The sequence below is a fragment of the Paracoccidioides lutzii genome (genome assembly GCF_000150705.2).
Source record: "Paracoccidioides lutzii Pb01 unplaced genomic scaffold supercont2.16, whole genome shotgun sequence".
Lineage (NCBI taxonomy): Eukaryota > Fungi > Ascomycota > Eurotiomycetes > Onygenales > Ajellomycetaceae > Paracoccidioides > Paracoccidioides lutzii.
Window position 1 is genome coordinate 59,732 of NW_015440962.1, and position 22,015 is coordinate 81,746.

General features: G+C 45.8%; 7 protein-coding genes, 1 non-coding gene and 1 pseudogene across 9 annotated transcripts; 4 read left to right on the forward strand and 5 right to left on the reverse strand.

The window, feature by feature from the left end:
* Window positions 1–737: 737 nt before the first annotated feature.
* PAAG_12105 (hypothetical protein) lies at window positions 738–3,104 on the reverse strand (the record flags this gene model as incomplete). The annotated part of the gene is made up of 1 exon (XM_002792003.2): window positions 738–3,104. One exon carries the CDS (start codon window positions 3,102–3,104, stop codon window positions 738–740), a length of 2,367 nt encoding a protein of 788 aa, XP_002792049.2.
* Window positions 3,105–8,484: 5,380 nt separating this feature from the next.
* On the forward strand, window positions 8,485–8,982 carry PAAG_12106 (hypothetical protein; the record flags this gene model as incomplete). The annotated part of the gene is made up of 2 exons (XM_015847638.1): window positions 8,485–8,720; window positions 8,781–8,982. The coding sequence occupies 2 exons, from the start codon at window positions 8,485–8,487 to the stop codon at window positions 8,980–8,982; spliced, it is 438 nt and encodes a 145-aa protein (XP_015702713.1).
* A 177-nt stretch (window positions 8,983–9,159) lies between these two features.
* On the forward strand, window positions 9,160–11,079 carry PAAG_12107 (hypothetical protein; the record flags this gene model as incomplete). The annotated part of the gene is made up of 3 exons (XM_015847639.1): window positions 9,160–10,058; window positions 10,140–10,397; window positions 10,455–11,079. 3 exons carry the CDS (start codon window positions 9,160–9,162, stop codon window positions 11,077–11,079), a joined length of 1,782 nt encoding a protein of 593 aa, XP_015702714.1.
* A 1,420-nt stretch (window positions 11,080–12,499) lies between these two features.
* PAAG_12108 lies at window positions 12,500–12,621 on the forward strand. The gene has a single exon. It is a non-coding gene; the product is annotated as a tRNA-Phe (tRNA).
* A 190-nt stretch (window positions 12,622–12,811) lies between these two features.
* PAAG_12109 (hypothetical protein) lies at window positions 12,812–14,190 on the reverse strand (the record flags this gene model as incomplete). The annotated part of the gene is made up of 3 exons (XM_015847640.1): window positions 12,812–13,302; window positions 13,701–13,891; window positions 14,087–14,190. The coding sequence occupies 3 exons, from the start codon at window positions 14,188–14,190 to the stop codon at window positions 12,812–12,814; spliced, it is 786 nt and encodes a 261-aa protein (XP_015702715.1).
* On the reverse strand, window positions 13,965–14,097 carry PAAG_12110 (annotated as a pseudogene). The gene has a single exon. The product of its transcript is annotated as a tRNA-OTHER (tRNA).
* A 346-nt stretch (window positions 14,191–14,536) lies between the features above and the next one.
* Window positions 14,537–15,969, reverse strand: PAAG_05840 (hypothetical protein; the record flags this gene model as incomplete). Its single annotated transcript, XM_015845693.1, has 3 exons — window positions 14,537–15,454; window positions 15,569–15,904; window positions 15,964–15,969. The coding sequence occupies 3 exons, from the start codon at window positions 15,967–15,969 to the stop codon at window positions 14,537–14,539; spliced, it is 1,260 nt and encodes a 419-aa protein (XP_015699919.1).
* Window positions 15,970–16,377: 408 nt separating this feature from the next.
* On the reverse strand, window positions 16,378–19,243 carry PAAG_05841 (nicotinamide n-methyltransferase; the record flags this gene model as incomplete). The annotated part of the gene is made up of 8 exons (XM_015845694.1): window positions 16,378–16,467; window positions 16,551–17,147; window positions 17,247–17,438; window positions 17,679–17,726; window positions 17,962–18,080; window positions 18,164–18,420; window positions 18,564–18,918; window positions 19,114–19,243. The coding sequence occupies 8 exons, from the start codon at window positions 19,241–19,243 to the stop codon at window positions 16,378–16,380; spliced, it is 1,788 nt and encodes a 595-aa protein (XP_015699920.1).
* A 2,135-nt stretch (window positions 19,244–21,378) lies between these two features.
* PAAG_05842 (hypothetical protein) lies at window positions 21,379–21,820 on the forward strand (the record flags this gene model as incomplete). The annotated part of the gene is made up of 2 exons (XM_015845695.1): window positions 21,379–21,529; window positions 21,621–21,820. 2 exons carry the CDS (start codon window positions 21,379–21,381, stop codon window positions 21,818–21,820), a joined length of 351 nt encoding a protein of 116 aa, XP_015699921.1.
* Window positions 21,821–22,015: the final 195 nt, after the last annotated feature.

The following is a 22,015-nucleotide window of genomic DNA, read 5'->3' on the forward strand; positions in this document are numbered from 1 at the left end:
TCAGTAGTTACGAAGTTGTGGAGGGAGGTTGTTTACACGAAAGGGATGTGTAAGCAGCGCCGAACGAAGCTGCCTGGGGAAGGGGCCCAAGCGTCTTGATTTTCGCGGCAGGAGCTAGCCTCGATGCATAATTCAAGCATTTCACGGATTGAGGACCATTCATTAATACTTGTAAAAGCCGATTCAGACGATCATATCGAGGCAAAAGGTATCTGGATATATGGAGAGCTCCACCTTGAATTTCCCAAGCTATGGAGATGTTGCCATTAAGTATGTGGAATTGACTAAACTAGTTTAGCAATTCCTCAGCTCTTAGTTAAATGATTTTTATGATAACTATTTTATCGACGCTTTCTTAACCAAATAGTTACCTTCCTTTTGCAAAAAGTCATGAACAAGGATTGAAGCAACAATTCAATATAATGACATTACCTCACTATTATATATGCCTATGTTAATTACTTTTAACACCCCCCAATATCGAATTATGATAGAATAGGCTGCCAGGTTTTAATATCTCGTCCATCTGGTCACTTCATCTAAGGCCAGGACCAGTAATATGATTGCTCCCCGAAGTCAATTAACCTTCTCAGAGACGACGGGCCATCTGGTTCGAGGAAGTGAGGTGCAGAGCTATCGGCAGCGTCAAAAGCCTAATGTATTCTGCTGGTCGTGCTTTTGGAAACTGCTATTGGCTACCTGCAAACCCTCAGTTTCTTCCCTTTATTCGTTACTACTCACATTCTCAGATTCTCATTATCATCAACCACTGCTTGAGAAGCCAGTGGTCCATTAACGATATCACCATATTCAGAACAGTTGCCCTGATGTGAAAAACGGTTCTTAGTGATCCCTACCACCGCGTCTTGGGAGGAAACTTCACATCCAGACGAATCGGATTCTATCCCTTGACCATTCGAATTTGCAGAGTCGAAGACGAACATCGGGTGCGTGGCTTCTATATGAGAGAGTGTTTCGTGGCAAGATTCATTGGGCTCAGGTAGGCTCCTTATATAGGCAGCAGGTCCATCGGCAATAGCTCGCTCGCTGGCCTCGACGCGTGCTGGGGACGGAAGTTTGGAGTAACCGCTGGTATCTTGGCTACTATTACCCATGAACGATCCAAATATGAATCGTTTCCATAAATAATCATCTGCGTAGGTGTTCCTTGCTGCATTAAGGTCACGATTTCCTTGAGGCTTTACAGCGGGAGCTTCCGGTTCAGCGGAATTTTTTGAGCCTAATCTTGTCGGGGGTGTTGGAGAACATTGGTAGTAGCCCGTAATACCATGTTTATCCTTGGGGAAGCTGCCACGCTCTGTGCCCTCACGTCGATTAGGTGACGAAGGAAAATCCTGTGATCCCAAGCTGGCAGGCGTACTCTTCTCCCTTGTTGAGTGGTTGAGCACAAAGCTTGAATCTCTTCTGATACGCAACTCTGACTGGTCGTCAAAGGTATCGGAATTAGAAACAGCAGATGTATTAGAGCTGGTGTAGGGGTTTGGAACGTTGTATCTTAGGCTGTCATCTGGGAACCTTTCAGGATGCATGTAGTATTGCATTTGCAAATCTGGAGTGGGTAGTCGAGGGTGGTTTGCTGGCATCGCAGTTTGATTCTGCAGTGGATTCAGGTTTTTCCGGGCATTTGGGGATCTAACCTGGGAAACCCTGTGCTTTCGAGTGTCCACAGCTTCCGTGTTATTGAGGCTACCCAATTGTCCTACAGACGAAGATGACAGATCGACGTCTAGCTGATTAAAAGTGCTTGGATGACTTTGGATATCCGACATGGGCGGACTGCCGTACTGTCCTTGGTGGAGGGTCGAACCCCTATCGCCATTAGATGAGGTAGCCTGGGGGCGATGCTGTTTGTTATTCCTCAATTCCGTTTCTATTGGCGGACGGACATAGATTTCCTCGTTATCGAGAAGCATTGATTCTGACGGATCTTGGCTTTGAGAGCGTGAGTCGCTTCCAAGGACAGACCCATAATCGGATAGGTGACCAATAAATATATCCTCTCTCGTGTGACACTGTACCGCGGAGCTACACTGTCGGCAATTCCTAGGCCCAGCCGGAATGGACCTTAGACTGGAAGGATTATGCTTTTGGTGATCTAGAAACATATGACGCCTAGATGTCTCAAATACGATTGGGAGTTCAACATCTACGCTTCCTCTTCGGTGTGGCTCATATGAAAAACCGTTTGTAGGGGAGCTTCTCTCAGGATAAAGTTTCTGTGAGTCGAAGCCCTTTGCTCTCACCATCTCCGTTTCCGGTCCCAACTTTAGTTGTGAAATATTTTTACCGTTGGTCCCTAGGTTGCGAGTTGGAGTTGGCATGCCATGAATATTAGCATGGATAACGTTGCTGTTTGAATTGGGTCTGTCCGAGAAGTCCATGTCCAGGCCGTTGCAGTCCAGACAGTTGCTAGGAGAGTCGAGCATCGTTCCTGCTACAATGTCCGCATCCGAGTCTGCCTCTTGGTTTAGTATATGATCACCCATTCTCTGCTGGCCGCGATGGCGTCTTTTTGCCAAGTTTTCAACATGTCTGTCGCTCTTGAGGAACCGGCTTATTATGAGTGGTCGGGCAATGGATAAATTAACCCAATCCTTTCTTTTTAGCAGCTTTCGTCGAAGGTCTTCAAAACTTTGTGCCTCTGGAGCTTCAGCCTGGAGCTTCCTGTGCTGCTGCAGCGAGAATGGGTCGTTTAATTGTGGATATTGAACTGGAGCATTCAAGTTAGAATTTTGGAGCCTGCTAGTTTGTGTGCCATGGCTCTGATCGAGGGATGAATTTGACGGAGAAAATATTGTCTCGTTTGAATGGTGATGGTGCGAAGACACGTTTTGGCCCTTACATATAAGGTGTCGACTTTCGCGTCCTTTATAACTGTTGATTCTTTCTCTCATTTGTTGCGGGGATACCCTCCCATGCAGGTGCCATGATAGCAACGATCCAGCAGGGGGTGTGGATGGTCCATTGCTCAGTCTTTTCTGGGCCTTCAGTCTGGCTTTTGCAAAATATTGCTTCTGAATAGACTTTAGAAATTTATGGTTTTTGTGGGAGTGCCGTTGCAGGCGGCCTCCCGTCCAGTTCATTACACCAGTATCCCACAAATATTCAAGCACAAATATAATTCCTCCGTATGAGAAGTGGCCAGATCTGAGGCTATTTCACAGAACAGCAAAATTTCGACAACATATATATTCCTCAACAAACACAGTTTCGTTCCCAGCCAACAGAGTGTTGGACGACGTTGCGCCAAGTTGAGGAATACTAAAGATGGATGACGATGAGCTTGATAACAGGCGGAGGTTGGAATAAGGTTTGGAGAGGTGTCTTCCTTTTCCTCCGTCCGGCAGCCGCAGAGGAGCCCTGGAACTGTAGTTACCCAACGTCCCTTTTGGGAAATCAGCCGGGAGCGACTCTGGCTATGGATATGTGCAAGATATGAGTATCGTAACATACGTATACAGATGAATTCCACATTTTGCATCGTAGATGAGAGGTTTTGGAAATGGAAAATATTACTGGTTAACACAAGTCAGAAACGATGGAAAAATGAAAAATGCCAAAAAATAAAAATAAAAAATAAAAAAAATAAAAACACAGCCCGCCCACATCACCACAGTTCAATGCACCACACGAACAATAATAGAAAAGACGCAAAGGGAATATATATATATATAAAGATAAAAAACGAACAATTAAGACAGTTTCAGTTGAACGAACACGAGACATGTGAGGGAACAGGCGCCCAAGGCTCTTGCAACAAACCCTGAGACGCTTGGTCAAAATTTTGGTGTAAAAACCTTTCTAATATGAGACTTGCGATGGTTTGGAGATCACAAGGTGATGGGGATGTTAAAATGATGGAAGAAAAGAGAGAGAGGAGACAAGGGGGGAATGTTTTTTGAAACTGGGTGTGATAACAAGTTTGCTTCCAAACGTTTTTTTTCTCTCATCCATCCACCTTTCGGCAGTTGCCCAGCGATCTGTTTCAAAAGTTTGCTAGAATGGGAAGGTTTTAATCTGTGTAAAGCTTTCATTTAAAAGCTTAAACTGAAGACATCAAACGGTACGAGTATTAATAGCGCAGAAGGTCGTAAGATGCCAACATAAAAAGGAAGTAATTAAGATCTAAACATTATCAGAATCGGAAGACAATAGAGCAAAGGCCTCGTAAATGGAAATTCCATAGCAAGAAGTTGAGAAACGTAAAGAGTGTTAATAGGAGATTCGAAGATGTATAAGGAAAATAATCACAGGTTTCAAGCCGTGAAGAGTGTGGTTTGTCAGGTCCGATTTCAAGGCCTTTCTGAGGTCATAGACATAAATCAGAATTTTTTAATAATTTATTGGCTGATCCCATGCCCCAAACGAAGAGCAAGAGCAGGTCCCCCAAGAAAGGATGAAATACAAATTTCTAATGAGAAAAAGAGTCACTTCGACATGGTACCTAGGTACCTTGCAACTTGTAACCTTCGATCCAGCCTAAATGTCGGGAACTATATTTTAAGCTTAACTTTAAAATTGGTCCCTGCCAGCTTCGATTGGCTAAATCGCAACTAAGCTTTCGTGCCATCGATCGAATTCTACAGGAACCAGAACGCTTAGATAGTTATCGGATAAGATCTTAAGGCAAAAAGTGATGCCTTGAGGTTGCAAGAGTATTTCAGAATCGTGAAACCGAGTCTCCCAATGAAGTGATGATCCTAGGTCCGCTCTCCGTTTCGTATTGGGAACAATATGTCCGCCTGGACCAGCGAAGAGGATTGGAAAACAAGAAGGTATCGTCATGAACTAATTCCGCAGTTTATATTCAATGGAACGAGCTTCCTGATAGAGGTAGCGACGCTGAAATCCAAGGGTCCACGGTGTAAAGGTTGCATTTAATAGAGGCTAAAGCCTTTGCCTACCTTATTCTGGGAACTTAAAATCTCCTCCTGGTGGGCTGTTTGATGTAACACTTCCATTCAAACGACTGCCAGGCTCCAAGGAAGCATATTTTGCCTCTTCTAAGTATACTAACCTAATAATTGTGCAGTGGTTAATAGAATATCTTTGGTTTGCAGAAAAAGCTTCGGCGTCACGAACCAACTCAAAAAGGCACCGCAATTCGAGCTTGATAGTCTGGCATGAGGGTATGTCCTGCGTCTTCCCAGAGACAACAAGGAGACACAGTTAGTAAAGTCTTATGACTATCCCCTTTCTATGGCGATATCAAGAAACTTCGAAAAACATTGATGCGAGAAACCTTCCAAAACACCGACACAGGGAGATCAATTTTTTGTCTCGAGGCTGCATTTCGCCAACTGAGCTGCTTGGTAGGTTTCCCCACACTTCATGATGATCAGTTAACTAGCCTAACCTCCCAATATACCGATATTTTCCGCTGATACGCCCACAGCAACTCCCATCAAAAGGATGGATATGAAGTCATGTTTCTCTTTGTTGACCTCAGTCGTCTCCGTGTTTAACCAAAAATCGCATAGCCAAAGAAGGCTTATCACATGAAGTAAAAATTTCTTCAAGATTACTACGTTCACATCCGGAGGGGAAGAGTCAGTCATCCAATGCCCAATTTTATGCAAGGCATGATCGCAGAAATTTGACGCAGTCAAGGATTAGGCTACAGAGGCATGAAGTCAGTCAAAATTGAAATAATCTAGAAGCATTGAACATGGTTCTCGTTTATGTGTGGGATGTATAGGCGCTTGGACTGTCTTTTTGGATACTTCGTGAGTTATTGAACTCCGTAGACCCCATAATTTTGGGCGGAGTTGGGTGACCAGCAGCTAACTGTTACATGAGACGATAACCACAATACCGCTTTCTTTGCCGTCAAATACAAAAACAAACCTGTTTATGATCGATTTTCCAGGTCCATGTTAACCGTCAGTTTATCGGCATGTTGAGGTTCATCGTTCAGTCAGTGATAATTTACGATCCTCACGGAGTCAATTTAATCCGAAGAATGCGGAAATGCTAACTAACTTAGTCAACTCGCTTAATTTTCCAGAACCGGATTCTTTCAAGAATAAAATCGGTCTTGCCTTCAATTTCTTCAATTTTTTACATCCAACAAACATTTGACAACGCAAAAGTTGATCATGATGATTGGACAGAGTTGGAGGTTGCTAATCATGAATTTGCTACCGTTCCGCTGAATGGGGGATATGATATGGGGACCTCGACACAGTATGCAGTTTAGGATCATGATGCCTCCGTCCCAACGATGGATTTTCCTACGAATCCGTCACTCACATACGATGCCTGCATATTGAGGCTGTAAGGCATGTACCCTTGATGATTCCCTCTTTTTCCTGATATACAAGCACCTATCTTTATGATGATTCCCAAGTTTTAAGCATAGTTCAACTGAAGGTCTCCGGATATTGAACGACAAACCTTACCATCTTTCATCCTTTCTGAACTCTCAATTATTCATTTTCTGCATGATTTTTTTTTTCTTTTCCATCACCAATCTCCTTCCATGGCTGACTTCGTGGTCAAGCAGCACGCACTCTTTGGCTGGTCATTCTAGATTTGATGCAAAGATGCGCTACTGCACTGCTGCCCAACCCTCCCGCGTGAAACCCCAGTGCTGAATGACCTCACAGCAGGCGAAAGAGGTTTGCTGACCCATCTTCGTTCGTCATATCGGCTTCCAATCGGAAGATGTTTTTGAACCACTTCTCCAGGTGTAAGAATTGAGGTTAAATGGACATGACAATACAATTTCATTTATCGGTCTATTTTTTAAATTCTATCCTTAATTATATTTTTGGAATAGTAAGGACGTTCTTCCGTAGCTTAATTTGGATCCCGCTCATCCACCCTTCATTGTCTTGTGCTTGGACCCCAAGATGCACTTACATCCCTTGTTTTGCTATAAGATTCGCCAGCCTGAGGGTTCCGGTACACCCTATCAACTCAGCAGAACAGCTCAGCGATGTGTGATTTGTAAATGCAAACCTGCAGAATGAGTTCAAGGGAAACGCACCTTAGGTCAAATCGGATTCCAGGATTGTGAGATTGTTCACCGCTATATTGATTGCCAATATGACCCGCCATGTTCACTGCTATTATCGCACGAGATTCTGCAACAGATGTGCGGCGCATCCAATGCCACGTCAGTCCTAGTGGGCTGCCATAGGTGAACAAAGACCCAGAGCAGACATCATCTCGCGCCGGAACTATGCTGGTGCAGCCGCCGCTAAAATGTTCAGCAAACAACAGCCAGTCATTTCCAGTCGCTCGAGCAAGTCGGGCAAACTTGGCGAGGTATCATGCATGGTATTGAGCTGGCTGTCCATTGCCCCGCGTCCGCATTCCACAGTTCTCACACTGCCCGCAAGGGTTCTGCAGTGCAAGGCTAGACTGTTAAGCTGGTTCAACCCACCAAGCAGACGTGTTAAAGCCAGATCAAATCCCCTTTCGTTCCCGTTTTGACCTGCTTCTAAATATTTTTTTCCTGCCCTCTCATCTTGCATACAAATTCTCTTCCTATCCAAAACAACTTCTACCTAACTGATCTACTTCGCTTCCAGCCTTCCTCTACTGGCTTGTTGCTCTTTTTAATGCTCCATTTCTTAACCCTCTTCCACTCCAACGTCACTGCTTCTTGCCGTTAACTGTTCATCGTCTCGGTGCAAATTCCAGAACCTTGATAGTGCATTATTTCATATCTTTTTCTCCTGCTACTTGGACGCCGTTTTCAGAGAAAACACATCTGGATACATTTCCTGGAATTCAATCCACATACAGGACAAGGACTTTTTTTAAAAAAAAAATTTCTTTTTTGTTTAAAATTGATCCAACTTATCGACTCGTGCTTGAGGAACAGTTATTCAATTCAGAGACACCAGCGTCTATCCCTCCGAACTCATCAGGTAGTCCCCATTACTTTTCCTTAATGTGCCCCTCAGTTTCCTTGCTCTCTCTGGTCCTGTATCCAAAATATTGTTTTTCTTGCCTTCTTTTTTTCTTTCTCTCTTCCTCTATGGGAGGCCACATCTATGCGGACGTTCTAGAGAATCCTGGAGATTTTTGCCCGTTGCTCTTTGAGTGCCTTTGTTCTGGATATCTTACTGGAAATATTCTGGGGCCTTTTGAGGCCCGAAACCTTCATGTATCCCGGCGATAGCCATCGTGGGGGGTGTATGTTGGTACACCTAAGGGTGCATAATGCTGTATTCCTTATGTGGAGTCATGATGAACCTTCCCATTGGCAGGTACCCTCTTATTTGAATATAACGCGTCTGCAGCTGTCAGCATGCCGGTAAATTTCGAAAGATTTATGCCATAGACTGTCAGCCACTTGTGTGTTTCGAGAAGAGAAGCAAACTTTTATTCAATGCCGAACATCGAGGCTTGGTTAGTTGGTATAATGAATCATCTGGCCCGAGGTTAACCTTCCAGTTCCCTAACCGCTATGTCTGACACCGTCTCCTTGTCTACTGGTTCTCAAATGTTATGCCACCCGGTGTCTTCCTGGATTTCTCTTTGCCTGGTGCTACTGCTTGCAGCTCACCGTCGCTCGCGGATGTGCTTGCACCTGGAATCAAGAGCAACATAATGAACCAGATTACTTTCCCAACAAATTTGCCTGGACTGTTAAGCCATGGATGCAGGATGTCCGCTGTAATGAAAATGAAGCTATCTACTTGGGAACCAGTCCAAAACTACTTCCATGATGCTACATATGCCTGGTGTTTTCATATATCTTTTTCTTTCTTTCTGTGCGTAAATGGTTTTGTTTTTTGTCTTAGGATTTTTTATAAAACGACAAACTTCCATTCCGGATTACCCTGGCCACAACAAAAGGACCCGATTACCAAGTATACCTCGCTCTTGATCTTACCACAGTCAGCAAATCCGATCTTCATGTCGTCGGATATTTTTGGAGCTGGTAAAAAATCATACCAATATGTGACTGGTGGGTTTAGGTTATTCAAGAATACGATCTCGTGAACTTTACGCTAACAACTTCTCAGGCCACTCTCGATCTTGGCTCTTGGACTGCGACCTTTTCTATTGTTTTTCAACTTTTCTTTGGCGTTCTCTTTCATTAACGTGGAGTTTCGTGGATTCGAAATGACGGAAATACTGACTGGTGTGTGTTGTAGTTCTTGAGACCTAGAGCTTGTCATGTCAACAAAAACAATGACCAACCCTCCAAGGGTTTCGATGCCAAAAGGATCTTCTCTCAAAATGAAGGCTCAATATCTTCCAAAATACTCCACAGGACAAGGTTGCTCCCAGTCAACCTCTGCTATCACCCAGGATAATGACTTCCATTCCCAGGATGCATTTTCTTTCTCTTCATTCTGTGCTTCCAACAATCTGCCTGATGTCAACCAATGGACATATATGAGCTCTAGTTCAAGCACTACAAGCGATACCACAGATGAATCGTTTGAAACTGGCTCAATGTCAGTAACAGAACCAGACATCTCCAATTCCCAGGGTTTTCCATTTTCTTCCTTTCGTCATCCTGTGATGTCAGGTCATGTCAGCTCCTTGGACCACCACACTGCCAGTTATTCCTCACTTTCAGATATCCATAATATGCAAAATACGACAGAATCCGGAAACAGTCCACAATTAACTTTTAACAGTCTGCAAGGGTACCAGTCCGTCTTTGTTTTGCCATTTGAGAATGATGTAGCTCAGCCAAATACCCATGGTTGTAACCAGGAAGACTCGAAGCAGCTGCGACTTGGATCCCATGAAATGGAAGATACTGAAATGTTTACTGGTGCACGACCATACGACCAGTTGCCAATAGATTCTGATACTTTTTCTGTGGGATCTACGAGCCAAGTGTCAGATCTTTTCGGTCACGCCCCTATTACCCCACCTTTGACCGATGGAAGCAATGATACCTCTGTGTCCTCAGCATGTTCACAGACAAGCTATCCTCCATTTCCTGGACAAGAAGAAGATTGCATGTTTGTCGATATGTCAAGTTCCGTTTCTCCTAAAAGTTTCAATCTTGGAGACCCTCTCTACCGTTTCACACCCCGTAGCAAACAGGACCCGAACAGGTAAGGCAAACCATTGCGTTCTTGTCAAATCACCAAAATTTATATTAGAAACTTATGAGACTAACTTGCCACTTTACTTAGAACCATTAGGGCTTCAAAGCAAAACCAACGACTGCTGCTATCCGCTGCAGGTTCCCGGCCAAGGAAGACGGAACAAAATTTGTTTTCTCTCTCCATGGAGCAAAATCAAAGATATAATGACGGCCAGGATGCCAGGGGCCCTAGGGATCACCCGTTTTATTCCATGTCAACACAAGCTGATGGAAAATACCACTGCCCTTTTGAAAATGATGAGAAGCCCTGCACTCATCCACCAACTACCCAAAAATGCGCTTATCAGTAAATTCCCCCCACATTCCTTTGCTCGAGAACTCATCACTAATATATTTCTCTCAGCAAATACGTTGATTCTCACCTGAAGCCATATCGGTGTAAAGTTAACCAATGTGTGGATGCCCATTTCTCCTCAAATGCTTGCCTCTTCCGCCATGAACGGGAAGCACACGGAATGCATGGCCATGGAGAGAATCCCCATCTCTGCCGCTTCGCAACCTGCGAGCGCTCTGTTCCCGGAAACGGATTCCCCCGCCGCTGGAATCTCCATGACCACATGAAGCGAGTGCATGACTATACTTCATCTGAGAGGGCTAATTCAACAGAAGAGTCCCCAGTCGTTGGCCAACCATCCAAGAAGAAGGATTCTGCAGCCCGCAAAAGGAAAGGAGCCAAAGCCACGACGACCATGAAGAAAGTTCGATCCACTCCGTCACAATCAACGGCTTCCGCAAAGGCAGCGCAAACACAGGCTCAACAGGGACAGCAACTTCAAAATGCTGAGCGAAACTACTACAACTGCCTTCTGCGGCTACGAGAGGATTTGAACAACATCAACCCTCAGAACCCGAGTCTGCATGACAAGGCAAATGCCAGTTTGCAGGAGCTCCACACTCTTGCCCTTAATTACCGCTGCATTCGCGCTAGCCAAGCTGCGACTGAGCGATCATCGGGATATTCTCGATGAGAAGATAAAAAGTTGACACTGACAAGCTTCTCTCTATTCCGTATGACGCATTTCAGTTTTCTTTACCGTGTTTCCGGATTTTTGGAACTGCTATTCTACCTTGTTGTTTATTGGTGATTTGCTCTCGCCCTATGACAGCTCTTGATATAGAAGGATTGGTCATTACATGCGAGTTTATTTCCCGGGATAAAGAGTATAGACATGTCTGTTAGCGTGAGATACCCTCCAAGGCTTTTCCTTAGATGAGTCCAATCTTCTACGACTCTACTCTCGACATGGATCTTCTAGCTCCTCATGCGCTCCTCCCGACATGAAACCGCAAGTGGGCCGTAACGCATATGGATTGGAACTAGCCTTTTCATTTTGTGATAATTTGGTGTGGATACCTGCATATTCGTTTTTTTGGCTCTTGCTTTTCACATGTTGTTTTATCTGTATGTTTTGTCTCTCGGAAGTTCTCTTCGTTTGTCGATTTTTTCGGTGATATTTGTTTGATATTTTTGTTGCCACACACACACACACACACACACAGATATATATATAAACAACAGTCCCTTGGGCATCGGGTTCTGTTTTGGACACATGGGTTTGGATTTTGTTGTATTTATTAGATATATTCTCTTTGCGTGCTGGGCCTCTTAGAACATTGGGCGAGCCATTCGAACTGGCCAAGGAACAACCACTTTCAATGGACGATTTTACTATTTATGTGGCCTGTATGGGGATCTATGTTGCCTCTTTTGTATGTTTTCCTTTTCTCTTCCGTTTTACCTTTCTTTTGGGTTGGCTGTGTTATTTATCCCTTTCCCCTTCCTTTCCCCCCTTTTCTTGTCTACGACGATTATGACGAATGACTTATGACGGCCAGTCGATCCTCTTTCCTGCACAGAACTGAAGAACCAAGACAGATACAAAGTTTTATTTCTCCGTTGTTGCTCTCTTGTGGTTACTATCTAAGACAAAAAACAAATGGAAGTTTTCTTTTCCCTTTTAGACCGGTGCTTCTTCATACAGTTAATCTGTTCCGACTGGTCTCATTTCCTTTGTATCCTATTATCCACGGATTCTTATGTCGCCCGAGTATTTGCCTCTCCGCCAAAGGCAATTTCTTCTTCTACCATGTTATATCCACCATATTCCACTCTCCTTGCTCCGTGCTCACATGTGGAATAACGTTATAAACCTGCTCATTATTCCCCGCTATTATCATTTCCTACGGCTATATGTTCACTAGGGGCGACCACATTTTAAAATACAGTGCCATTTAGACTTGGATTAGATTAGTGGAATGGCCCAGCTACGTGGACTTACTACGTCGAAAGCTCTGTAAACAGATAGTTATACTTTTTACATACAGCTACCAGAATATCTATCCCCAGATATCTGGGATGGAAGCAGGGGTTCTCCCTGCAACTCGCCTGGGGCAATGGCGTAGTTGGGAGCGCGTTTGACTGAAGTAGCAAACTTCACCACGACAGGATTCGGCCCAGCCAATTCCAGTTAGTAATCAGAAGGTCACCGGTTCGATCCCGGTTTGCCCCATATTTCGAAATCCCAATTTCGTTCTTCTTCATTTAGACCTCTTTTTTCCGGTTCATCATTTTTTTTTTTTTAATCCTGGCATTGTTTATCGTACTACCTTTTTTCGAACGTGTTACCCCTTATAGCATCCGTCATATGTACATACAACCTGACGAATAGTCTTCGCGATCCTCACACGAAGCAATTACATCTATCCCCAGTGCTGCGGAGTGATGATAGAGCTTGGTTTTAGAACTTTTCGACTCCAGGACGCTGCTCCTGGCAGTTGAGCTGGCAGCCCTTTGCATCTATTCACCTGTTCTTGCTGGAGGCAAATAGGAGGCAACTCGTACAAGAAGCCGACGAGGTAACTACTGACGCGGATTGCGTTTTTTTTCTTCTGTTTTAGAGTACGTCTATTTGAGAAGGACGGAAAATGTGCTCTTCCTTGCTTGTCCTTGGGGGAAATCCAGTCGTGATACTTGCCGAGCCAGCATGCTGAATAAACATGCTGCAAATCGAGACCTTCACCGTGAGGTGTTTGTGGCACCGGGTTGACCTTCTCACCCACATATAGCCTCCGATAATGGCTTCCTCCAGGCTTTCCGAAGGAGTCTAAAGACTTGGTTATAGCTGCATCTGGCTCGACTAGGGCTGTTGGCCGTCCTTGATGTTGCCAGGTTTTGGTGTCTTTCTGCAATACTGCAAATTCCAAGTAGGTGATATTCTCTTGCTGTGAATAACAGCTCTCCGTTCCATGTCCTAGTTATGCGCGGATGAAGGTAAATGCCATTCCGATCTCAAGAACGTGGGAGCTATATTCTGTTTAAAACGCCAAGTTCCCCACTTGTACCCCTCCAAATCAAAGGGTGCAGGTCTCACTGGCAATCAACAAGGACAATGGGACATGAGATGCATTGAGAATGCATTTTGCCGAAATGTCAGCTCCCCGTGGTGTTTCTGCCGAATGGGTTCGAAAAGTGGTTCAGCAACGCTGCTCCCTCCCAGACGTTTTGACTATCTAACTGCACGACGGGCTGGTATTGGGAAATATCCATACCCGGGAGACACCGAAAAGGGCATTTGGAACCCAAGCTCACCGTGAAGGAAGCAAAGGCGCCCGACGGCAAAGTATATCAGGGCAGAAAAATAGGGGAAGTTTTCGGATGCGTGCCCATTGGCGGACAAGATCCACTCGAATGACAGACATGGAGTGGATATTTCCCACACTCGCTCCACCCGGTCCCCAATTTTCTCAAACCATTTGTCTGTTTTTTGGCTCGCACCAACACTAGCAAAACGTGGGGGGGGGGGGGGGGGGGGGGGGGAAAGAGGGACGAAACTGCTGGGAATTTCTCATGTATGGGGGTAGACCAGGATCGAGCCGGTGACCTCCCGATTAAACTCGGTATTTCTTAAGTGATTATTGCTATACATATTGTAAATGAAGTTGAAACTTCAGTCAAAACAACGCACTGCCAACTACGCCACTGCCCCGTTGCTGCTTGGTGATGTCGATCGCTCTCGTTTTGGCCGCTCAAGATGGGTGACAAGGCGGGTTGATAAAATAAAGGAGAGGTATTCCGCCATTAGCGGTAAATGTTGTGTGCGAGGAGGGTACGGAGGGGCCAGATGCTCGATATTTTGTCCAATTCATGAGAATCGCAGGAATGTTATCATGGCATTGTAAGGGCCTCTACGGCGTCGAATTTAGCTACATACATACAATCGATTGCTATATCAAACTGGTCCGTCCAGTGTCATCTGTCCCCACCCTTATACAGCGTCATTAGATATGTAAATGTATAGGTAGGTAGGTGTAATCTATCGCAGTCTAGTTCTAAAATCTCGTTCTATCATTCGTCGCATATCCCTTAGTATCTAGAAAGAAAGAAAAGAAAAAGAAAAAGAAAAAAGTAGAAATAAATAAACAATCTCAACCCGCCACCCCCTCAAACTCCGCGTTCAAAAACCTCACAAAAGCATCCCCCGCCTGATCAACGCCCAACCCCTTCTGACCCCTAGCATGCCCCTGGCTCAGATACGCCCGGTTCATCCCAACCCACTGTCTCCGCAGCCGCTGCAAGCGAGGGAGCGCAAGTATGCCCCCCGCACCAGCCAGTTCGTCCGTTGGCGTAGACGCCAGCGCCGTGGCCGGGATAAACACCTTCGCTTCAGCTCCTGGGACGGAGATGGATATTCCGGAGCCAAGCGAGGTGTCGTTGTCGGTGGAGACATTGGTTGCAGTGGCTTCGGCGGCGGAAGGGTTTTCCAGAGAGAAGGTACGGAGGGCGGATATTATTTGCGACGTGCGCTTTTCGAGAGCGTGGAGGGCGCTGGGGTCAGCGGTGGCTGGTTGGATGGTTGCTTGGTGGGGGACTATTTCTGGGCGTGGGAGGGATGGACGGGTGCTGGTCCCTGTTGTTGTTGTTGTCGTTGAGGAGATCTTTTTGGACGGCTGTGAAGAGGTTGCGCTGGATGTGAAGAGGGTAGTGTTATTGTCGGTTGCGGATTGTAGTTTGGGAATGGGCATTCCTGTTAATGCGGTCCATATGTCTGCTGCGGGGGGGGTAGGGTCACTCCACGGTACGGTGAACAGTGGCTTGTCCCAGCGGCTATGAGTTGAAGGCTCTTCGTAGCGGAATATGAGGTTTTGGAGGAGTTCGGGGGTATATGGTTCCTCATCATCATTTGCTGGAGGGATTTCGCTCTCCGTCTCTGCTTGAGTGTTGTTGCTTGTTTCTTCTCTCCTTTTCCCGTCCTCTCCCTCCCCACCCTTTTCCTTTCGTTCCCGCTTCCGTATGCGAGCTTCGTTATTCGCGATGCACTGGTCAATCGGTGTTCCAACATGAACCTAAGTATCAAACGGTATGATCAGAAAGGGTTATCCCATATATACCTGACACAAAAACCATCTTGCCTGTCGCAGTAGACAATCAACGCGACCAGATACCAAAGGTGTACATACCACACAACACGTCGTTCCCGCTGCCTTACTCTCGCACCAGAGCTGGTACCTCCATCCCTTAATATAATTCAGCCCGTCCACGATCACGAACGTATCCATGCCCAGCGCTCTCTTGACCCGCCCATATACCACCGCTCGAGCTTCCTTTTCTGACCTCGCGGCATCATATACATTTCGCGGATGCGACACATCATGTGAGTTGACAGTGTGAAATTTATATCGGCCTTTGGAGGTGGTTGTGTCGGTAAGGGAGTCTTGGATCGAGGAGAGGAGGGTGGAGATTTGGTTGGCGCGGTACGTGAGGCCGGAGCAAGGATACCCGGTGAGGATTATAAGCTAGATGGGATTTTTAGAATACAAAGTGATATTTCTATGGGAGATGGGTGTGGACTTACTGGCATTGTGATGTCTTTGATGAGTTCTTGAATGTCGTTAGGTTGGGGTTTAAATCAAGTGGTGGCTTTCTGGTTGAGTAATTTTTTTTTTTTTTTTTTTTTTTTTGTTGCTGGCAGTTAGTTATTCATAATATATTAAATATTGTGCCGCTCCCCGGTGTTAATTTATAAATCTATGACTAGAACATCAGAACTAAATAACAGAACTCAATTATTTGTATCAAACGACACCTGATTAACTACGAGACTTGGGAATAAAGCTAATGGGAGTGATGATAGGCAGAAGGGATGGATGGCCTCAACAAACGAGCTTGATGATGTCCCATAAATTCTCTGATACCTTGCGAAAGAGGATTGCCTTTGTTGACTACGTAGACGAACAAATGTCTGTAACTCTATAAAACCACATAAATCTTAAGTGTGCGGTATCGTTGATTGATTGACCAGCTCTTCCTCCTTCCATCTCAACTCATATCCAAACACCGTGCGCCGGAGTTTCTCATCCTACCATATATGATAAACATCAGCATAATTTCCCCCCCCCTCGATCTCCAGAGAGCAAAAGGCAACAACATCCCGCAACTTACCCCAGGATCATCCTCAAACATAGCCTTCTCCGTCAGTTCCTCAAACGCCTTCGTCACCACAAAGCCATTCTCCTCTGCGCGGGGGAAGAAAGCAACAATCTTCTCCAACAACCACGGCTGATACGGAGTGAACACGACAAAAGCCACCGCATCCCGCGCCCTCTTCAACATCTGCTTTACGCTCTCGATCAACTCCCTATGCTGCGGGTGATTGTATATCACATCTGCAAGAATCAATAGATCAAACCCGCGACCAGCGGCACGGGGACCAGAATCCGAGTCTGCAGGGAGATGTCGCAAAACCGTCTCCGGATCCGCACCCCATTTAAACCCTTCAACATGCAACGGGGATGCCTTTCCTTCTCCCAGCGACAACAGCGACTCGCAGGCCTTCGCATTTATGCGCATGTTATCGACAAGTTCGCAATCAGGGTAATCCGTCACGACGACAGTGCGGGCACCAAGGATCGCGCAGACAAGGCTGGGCAGGCCGGCGCCAGCGCCTAATTCTAGGATATCTTTCCCTTCGACCCAGTCACGCGCTTTGCTCTCGAGGTAATCTGCGCTTGTTTTTCCTGCATTCCAGAGGAGGAAGCCCTCAATTGGGAATCGGTTAGTTGGGTAAGCGTCATTGGTTGCAGTGGAAACGTTTTAACTTAAGATCTGTTGAAGCGAGGTTCCAGGGGACATCCCTACCCAGAGTGGATGGGATCCTACGAGCCGCAGTTTGATCGTTTGACCGGAGCGCATGGGGTATTCTACGAAGGTTGCCTCTTTGGGGGGTGGGAGGAAGCCCTCCGGTTCCTGGAAGATGTCGCCAAATTCAGCATCGGCATCGGCATCAGTATCGGTATCTGTATTTGAGTTCATGTCCAGAAATTCAAATGACTATTTAAAGGACCAATGGTGTGTGTGTGTGTGTGTGTGTGTGTGTGTGTGTCCAGGAGAGAAAAGTGGCAGAGTAAAACTAAGATATGAAAAAAATTAACTGTCCATTTATCCCAAGAAATGTATTGGTAATTGAGGTTTTATCTGTTCTGCGGCACAGAAAATAACTAAGCCAGACCATGGTTGGATGCAGGGAGACAACAATAATAAGAAAGATGATCAGACCCCCCCCGCCCCAACCGCCCCAACCGCCCGGGTGCTCGGACTATAGTTGATCCGGCCGCCCACCTGATCCAAGCGCGGGGTGGTGAGTGATATAAAGAAGGTGATGATAAGATATGCTGATATAACAGAACGAGGACAACGGAGCAGAAGAAAGGACCGGAATGTTGTATAGACAGAAACCAATATTGCCAGACTCCCTTGCGATCCCGCTTAGGCCTTGGCCCAGCCTTTTGCTCTCCAAAAGATTTCAACTGCCTCTCTATTGTTATCCTTCCAAGAATTTAGACGTTGCGCGCACCTGCGTGTTTCGACTTTTCAGAGAGAAACACTCTCCAAGTCTCGCGCAATCACCGCCATCTGTGCCCTCTTTGCTGCCTCTGCAACCAGATTGAAGTCTCTCAGGAATGCAGCCGTTCCCTGTCCACAGCCGCTGCTATTATTATTATTATTATTATTATTATTATTATTATTATTCTTATTCTTAGTGTTATGTGACATACGTCCAGGTGCAGGGTGTTGCGGGGAGGTCACATGTGCATGTCCTGTCTGGTTGACGTGGTAGAAGGAGGCGGAAGCTTGGGGATAGCCTACGGAGGGTTGCACTCCAGCGCCGCTTTCATCGCTTTGGTACGGCGTCGAATGTTGTTGCTGGGAATCCATCGCAAGGGAAAGAGGTGGTGGAATCGAATGGGTGGAATCGAGCTGGTTGGCGTTGGCGTTGGCGTTGGTGTTGTTGGTGGTGTTGGTGGTGTTGGTGCTGGAGATGGTGATGGGGAGGAAAAGTGGTTTTGAGTTACAACAAATACCCACTCTTCAGATAATAGCAGAATATCGATGAGCTAGCAACGGGATTTCTAAGTCAAGGAGTGTTCCAAAAACGACCAGCATCCGACACCATACCAACAAGGACTAGGTTGGGATCCAAAATGGCCAGGAGAGCTGTGATCAATGCTTGGCGAGAGTTCTCGTGGCTCGTAGCGTAGCGTCACAGAATCTTGCCTACATACTCCGTGAGGGACGGGGCCACAGACGGTGGAGGCAAGCACAGGCGATCCTAGAGGGGCAGATTGGAGTGCGAGTGGGAGTGCGAGTGGGAGCACGAGTGGGAGCGGGAAAGGGGGAGGAGGAAGAGGAGGAGAAAGAGTGAAGAGAAACAAGAGGGGAGAGGGAGAGAGAGACGGGGGAGGGGATGGTTTAACGCAGAGAGAGAGAGAGAGGAAAATCAGGTGAGGTGAGTGAAGGCAGACGAAGATCGCTTATAAAGATGGGTCGCTTGGTTAATATGCGCAGAGTGCAGCAGCCGAACCCATGGGTTGGCTCCCGGGGGGGGGGGGCAAACCACGGGGAAGAAAGAGCCAAGTTGGGACCCAAGTCGGAGCCGGTGGGAGCCAGTGGTGAGGGAGCCAGTGGGCACCTCCAGCAGGAAACTGCCTCCGTTACGCCGGCGTACAGGGGGGAGCAAAAACATTGAAACAATCCGTCGGCGGGCGCGGGGTTGTGCACAGGGATAAACGCCGAGGGGTGTGCGGATAAAGTGTATTTCCGGGGCCATTACCATACCGTACAGTCTCTGCTGGCATTCCAGGGTTTCTCTATGGCGTCATGTATTGCCGCACCCAGAAGTTGTGCTTCATTGGATGCTTGGGGGAAAAAAAAGGGAGACTTTTGGCCAAGTAACTGTATATGAGTATGTCGGTTAAACGGACGGGATATCAGCGAAGTTCCACGGAATTAAGGAAGTCCAGTGCCCCTCCGGGGTTGGGAGATGAAACGAGGAGTGTTCTGCTTCAGGTGTGTAAAGTAAGAGAAAAAATATTCAGCAAATGGGTTCCCCAACCCCCCCCCCCCCCACCAAGTTGCCAGGAAGCAATGATAATGGGCACTGTGGTATACTTACCAGATTCTTCAGACTCGGTATTTCTAAAATCTGGCCCCATTCAATCGCGTCTCATTTGTGCACTTTGTAGAATCTCTCCAGTGCATCTCATCTGTATGTAGGTTCAGACCCCGTCTGCCGGGTGCAAAAGGATGATGGTGAATCTGACATGATGAATGGAGAGACTGACATGGGGTTCGGACGCTTCGGTCTACTAGTTTATGTTGCTCGATCTGTGGTAGGTTGTGATATAAATATTTAGATGGAAGATGGGGAGACTGAGATCCATCAGTACAGTAGATTGGTTGACAGGATGTTTAATGTTCAAAGGGTCATTGATGAGCCTCTATCCTCTCAACGCTTATATCATCAGATAATGTCCGGAGGATATATCAACTTCTGCTGAAGCATATGCAAAGGGATGTCACATAACCCATGTCCGCCAACAAAGGTTTCTTCATCTTTTTGATTCAAGGTCCATTTTCTTCATTCCTTTCCTCATGGTTACGGGCCCTCGACTTCCAGTTCTTTATGACTTTCAAACACTCAGACCTCTTAACACGTAATCTGCATGTTTAAGAGATTCTTATTAGAATTTCCAACTGTGAATGGCGAAGATCTTCCGGGACAAAGGCGAAAAAAAAAATAAAAAAATAAAAATAAAAATAAAAAATAAAAATAAAAATATGCACTTGTGACATCAAACAGCAGATGGAGTTTCCATCCTCTCTGTATGGGATCGATATTTTCGAACTCGCTTTCCCGCATACTACTGGATAATATCAAGACAGTTAATATTCATGTATTTCACGCTATCTGTTTTAAGGCATGTACCCAGCCGGTCACTGATTATCCTCGAAGAGTTGCGGTAGTTGTGGTGAAGACAATGGGAAGCAAACAATACCTGACACGGTTTCTAGACTTCGCCCCAGGCGTTTCCAATATTTTAAAACCAACCAGCATTTGTTGCTCTTCCCGCTCCCTGCCGCAAAAGCATTCTATATTATCACCTGTATTTATAGAAATTTCTCCCTTTACGAAAAGTCCCATTATCGACTACCATTTAAGGCGGAAGGGAAATTGGAAGTATATTGCGGATGGTTGGTTTGTTGTACTACGCTTAACCATGGTCCTGGTTATCATTGGCATTGAACGAAAAAGGTTCTGCAGGTGAGGCTGATGTCGAGGAACTATCCCTATTTGTCTGTTTCCGTCCATGATGCTAGCCTTCTTTATTTTGGCTTCAGCTTTAGCAATGGACGGGTGACGGCCTCCCCGAATGTAAACGTATCTCTTTTGACGATAGAGACATATGAGTCCATGGCCGGGAGATGCTGTCAAGAGACAGGCCAAACAACCCTATGAAATCCTAACTTCAAAGATCTTTTTTGCGTTCCCTCCCAAGCCTAGACTATAGAAATCTTCTGTGTCCGGGAACAAAACATCGCGGACCTTGTGGACGGTCAATCCATTTTTGAATGATAAGACTGCTACCTCTCCCGATCATTTGATTTTGTGGAGGTTGTATCCCCGGAGAGATACCACGATAGCAGCAATATGAGGCTTATTGGAGTGGGAAGGAGGAATATGGATATAAATATCTCTTCACTATGCCCTTGAAAGTCCTGGATCTTTCATCGATCGCCAGTCAACCTTCATCACCTCATTCCATGTCCTTAAGCATAATCTGATCGGAATTCTTTCGAATAACAAGATATTCCTCTAGAAAATACGTATAGAGAGAGCACCTATACTTTCCTCAATACAGGCTGCCGGGGGGTTTTTTTTCCGCTAAAAGAATTTAAGATTAATACCGAGTTCGACCTTCCCTTCGTGAAAATGGACAAGCATCAAGTATATAGGACTTCAGGAGACGACATATGGCTCATGTGTTTGGAAAGCGGTCCAGGGAAAACGATCTCGAGTTGCATGGGTAACGAGATGTTTTCCTGCCATCGTTGTCCGAGAGGCCAGACAGCAGCTGGACCGGGTCCCCAAAAAAAAAAAAAAAAAAAAAAAAAAAAAAAAAAAAAAAAAAAAAAAAAAAAAAAAAAAAAAAAAAAACTGTGCTGGTGATGTAGATCCGAGAACGGACGACACCCTATCTGATGCGGCTCTGTATCTGCTCACGTTCAAGGGGTACAGCATTGGAGAAACCGTTGACAGTTTTGTAGAATTATACGGTGATGGAGATAAAAAGGAAAATGAATCAAATCATGAGCGATTTCTCGAGTTTGACGCTTTGCTATCGGATGCGCCATGTCCTCGAAGGCCCGAGTAGGACGGACAGATCACAATCGTATGGACCTCGAATTAGAGACGTTATCGGCAAGCTGAGGGCTGACGGAGAGATCCAAGATAACACCGTTAGGATTCGCGGTTTGACTTATAAGATCGCTCGTCAGGAGACACCGCGCTCCTGAAAGGAGTTGGAATGTTTTCGAGAACGAGTTTGATGTTCAGGTCACAATCCAAC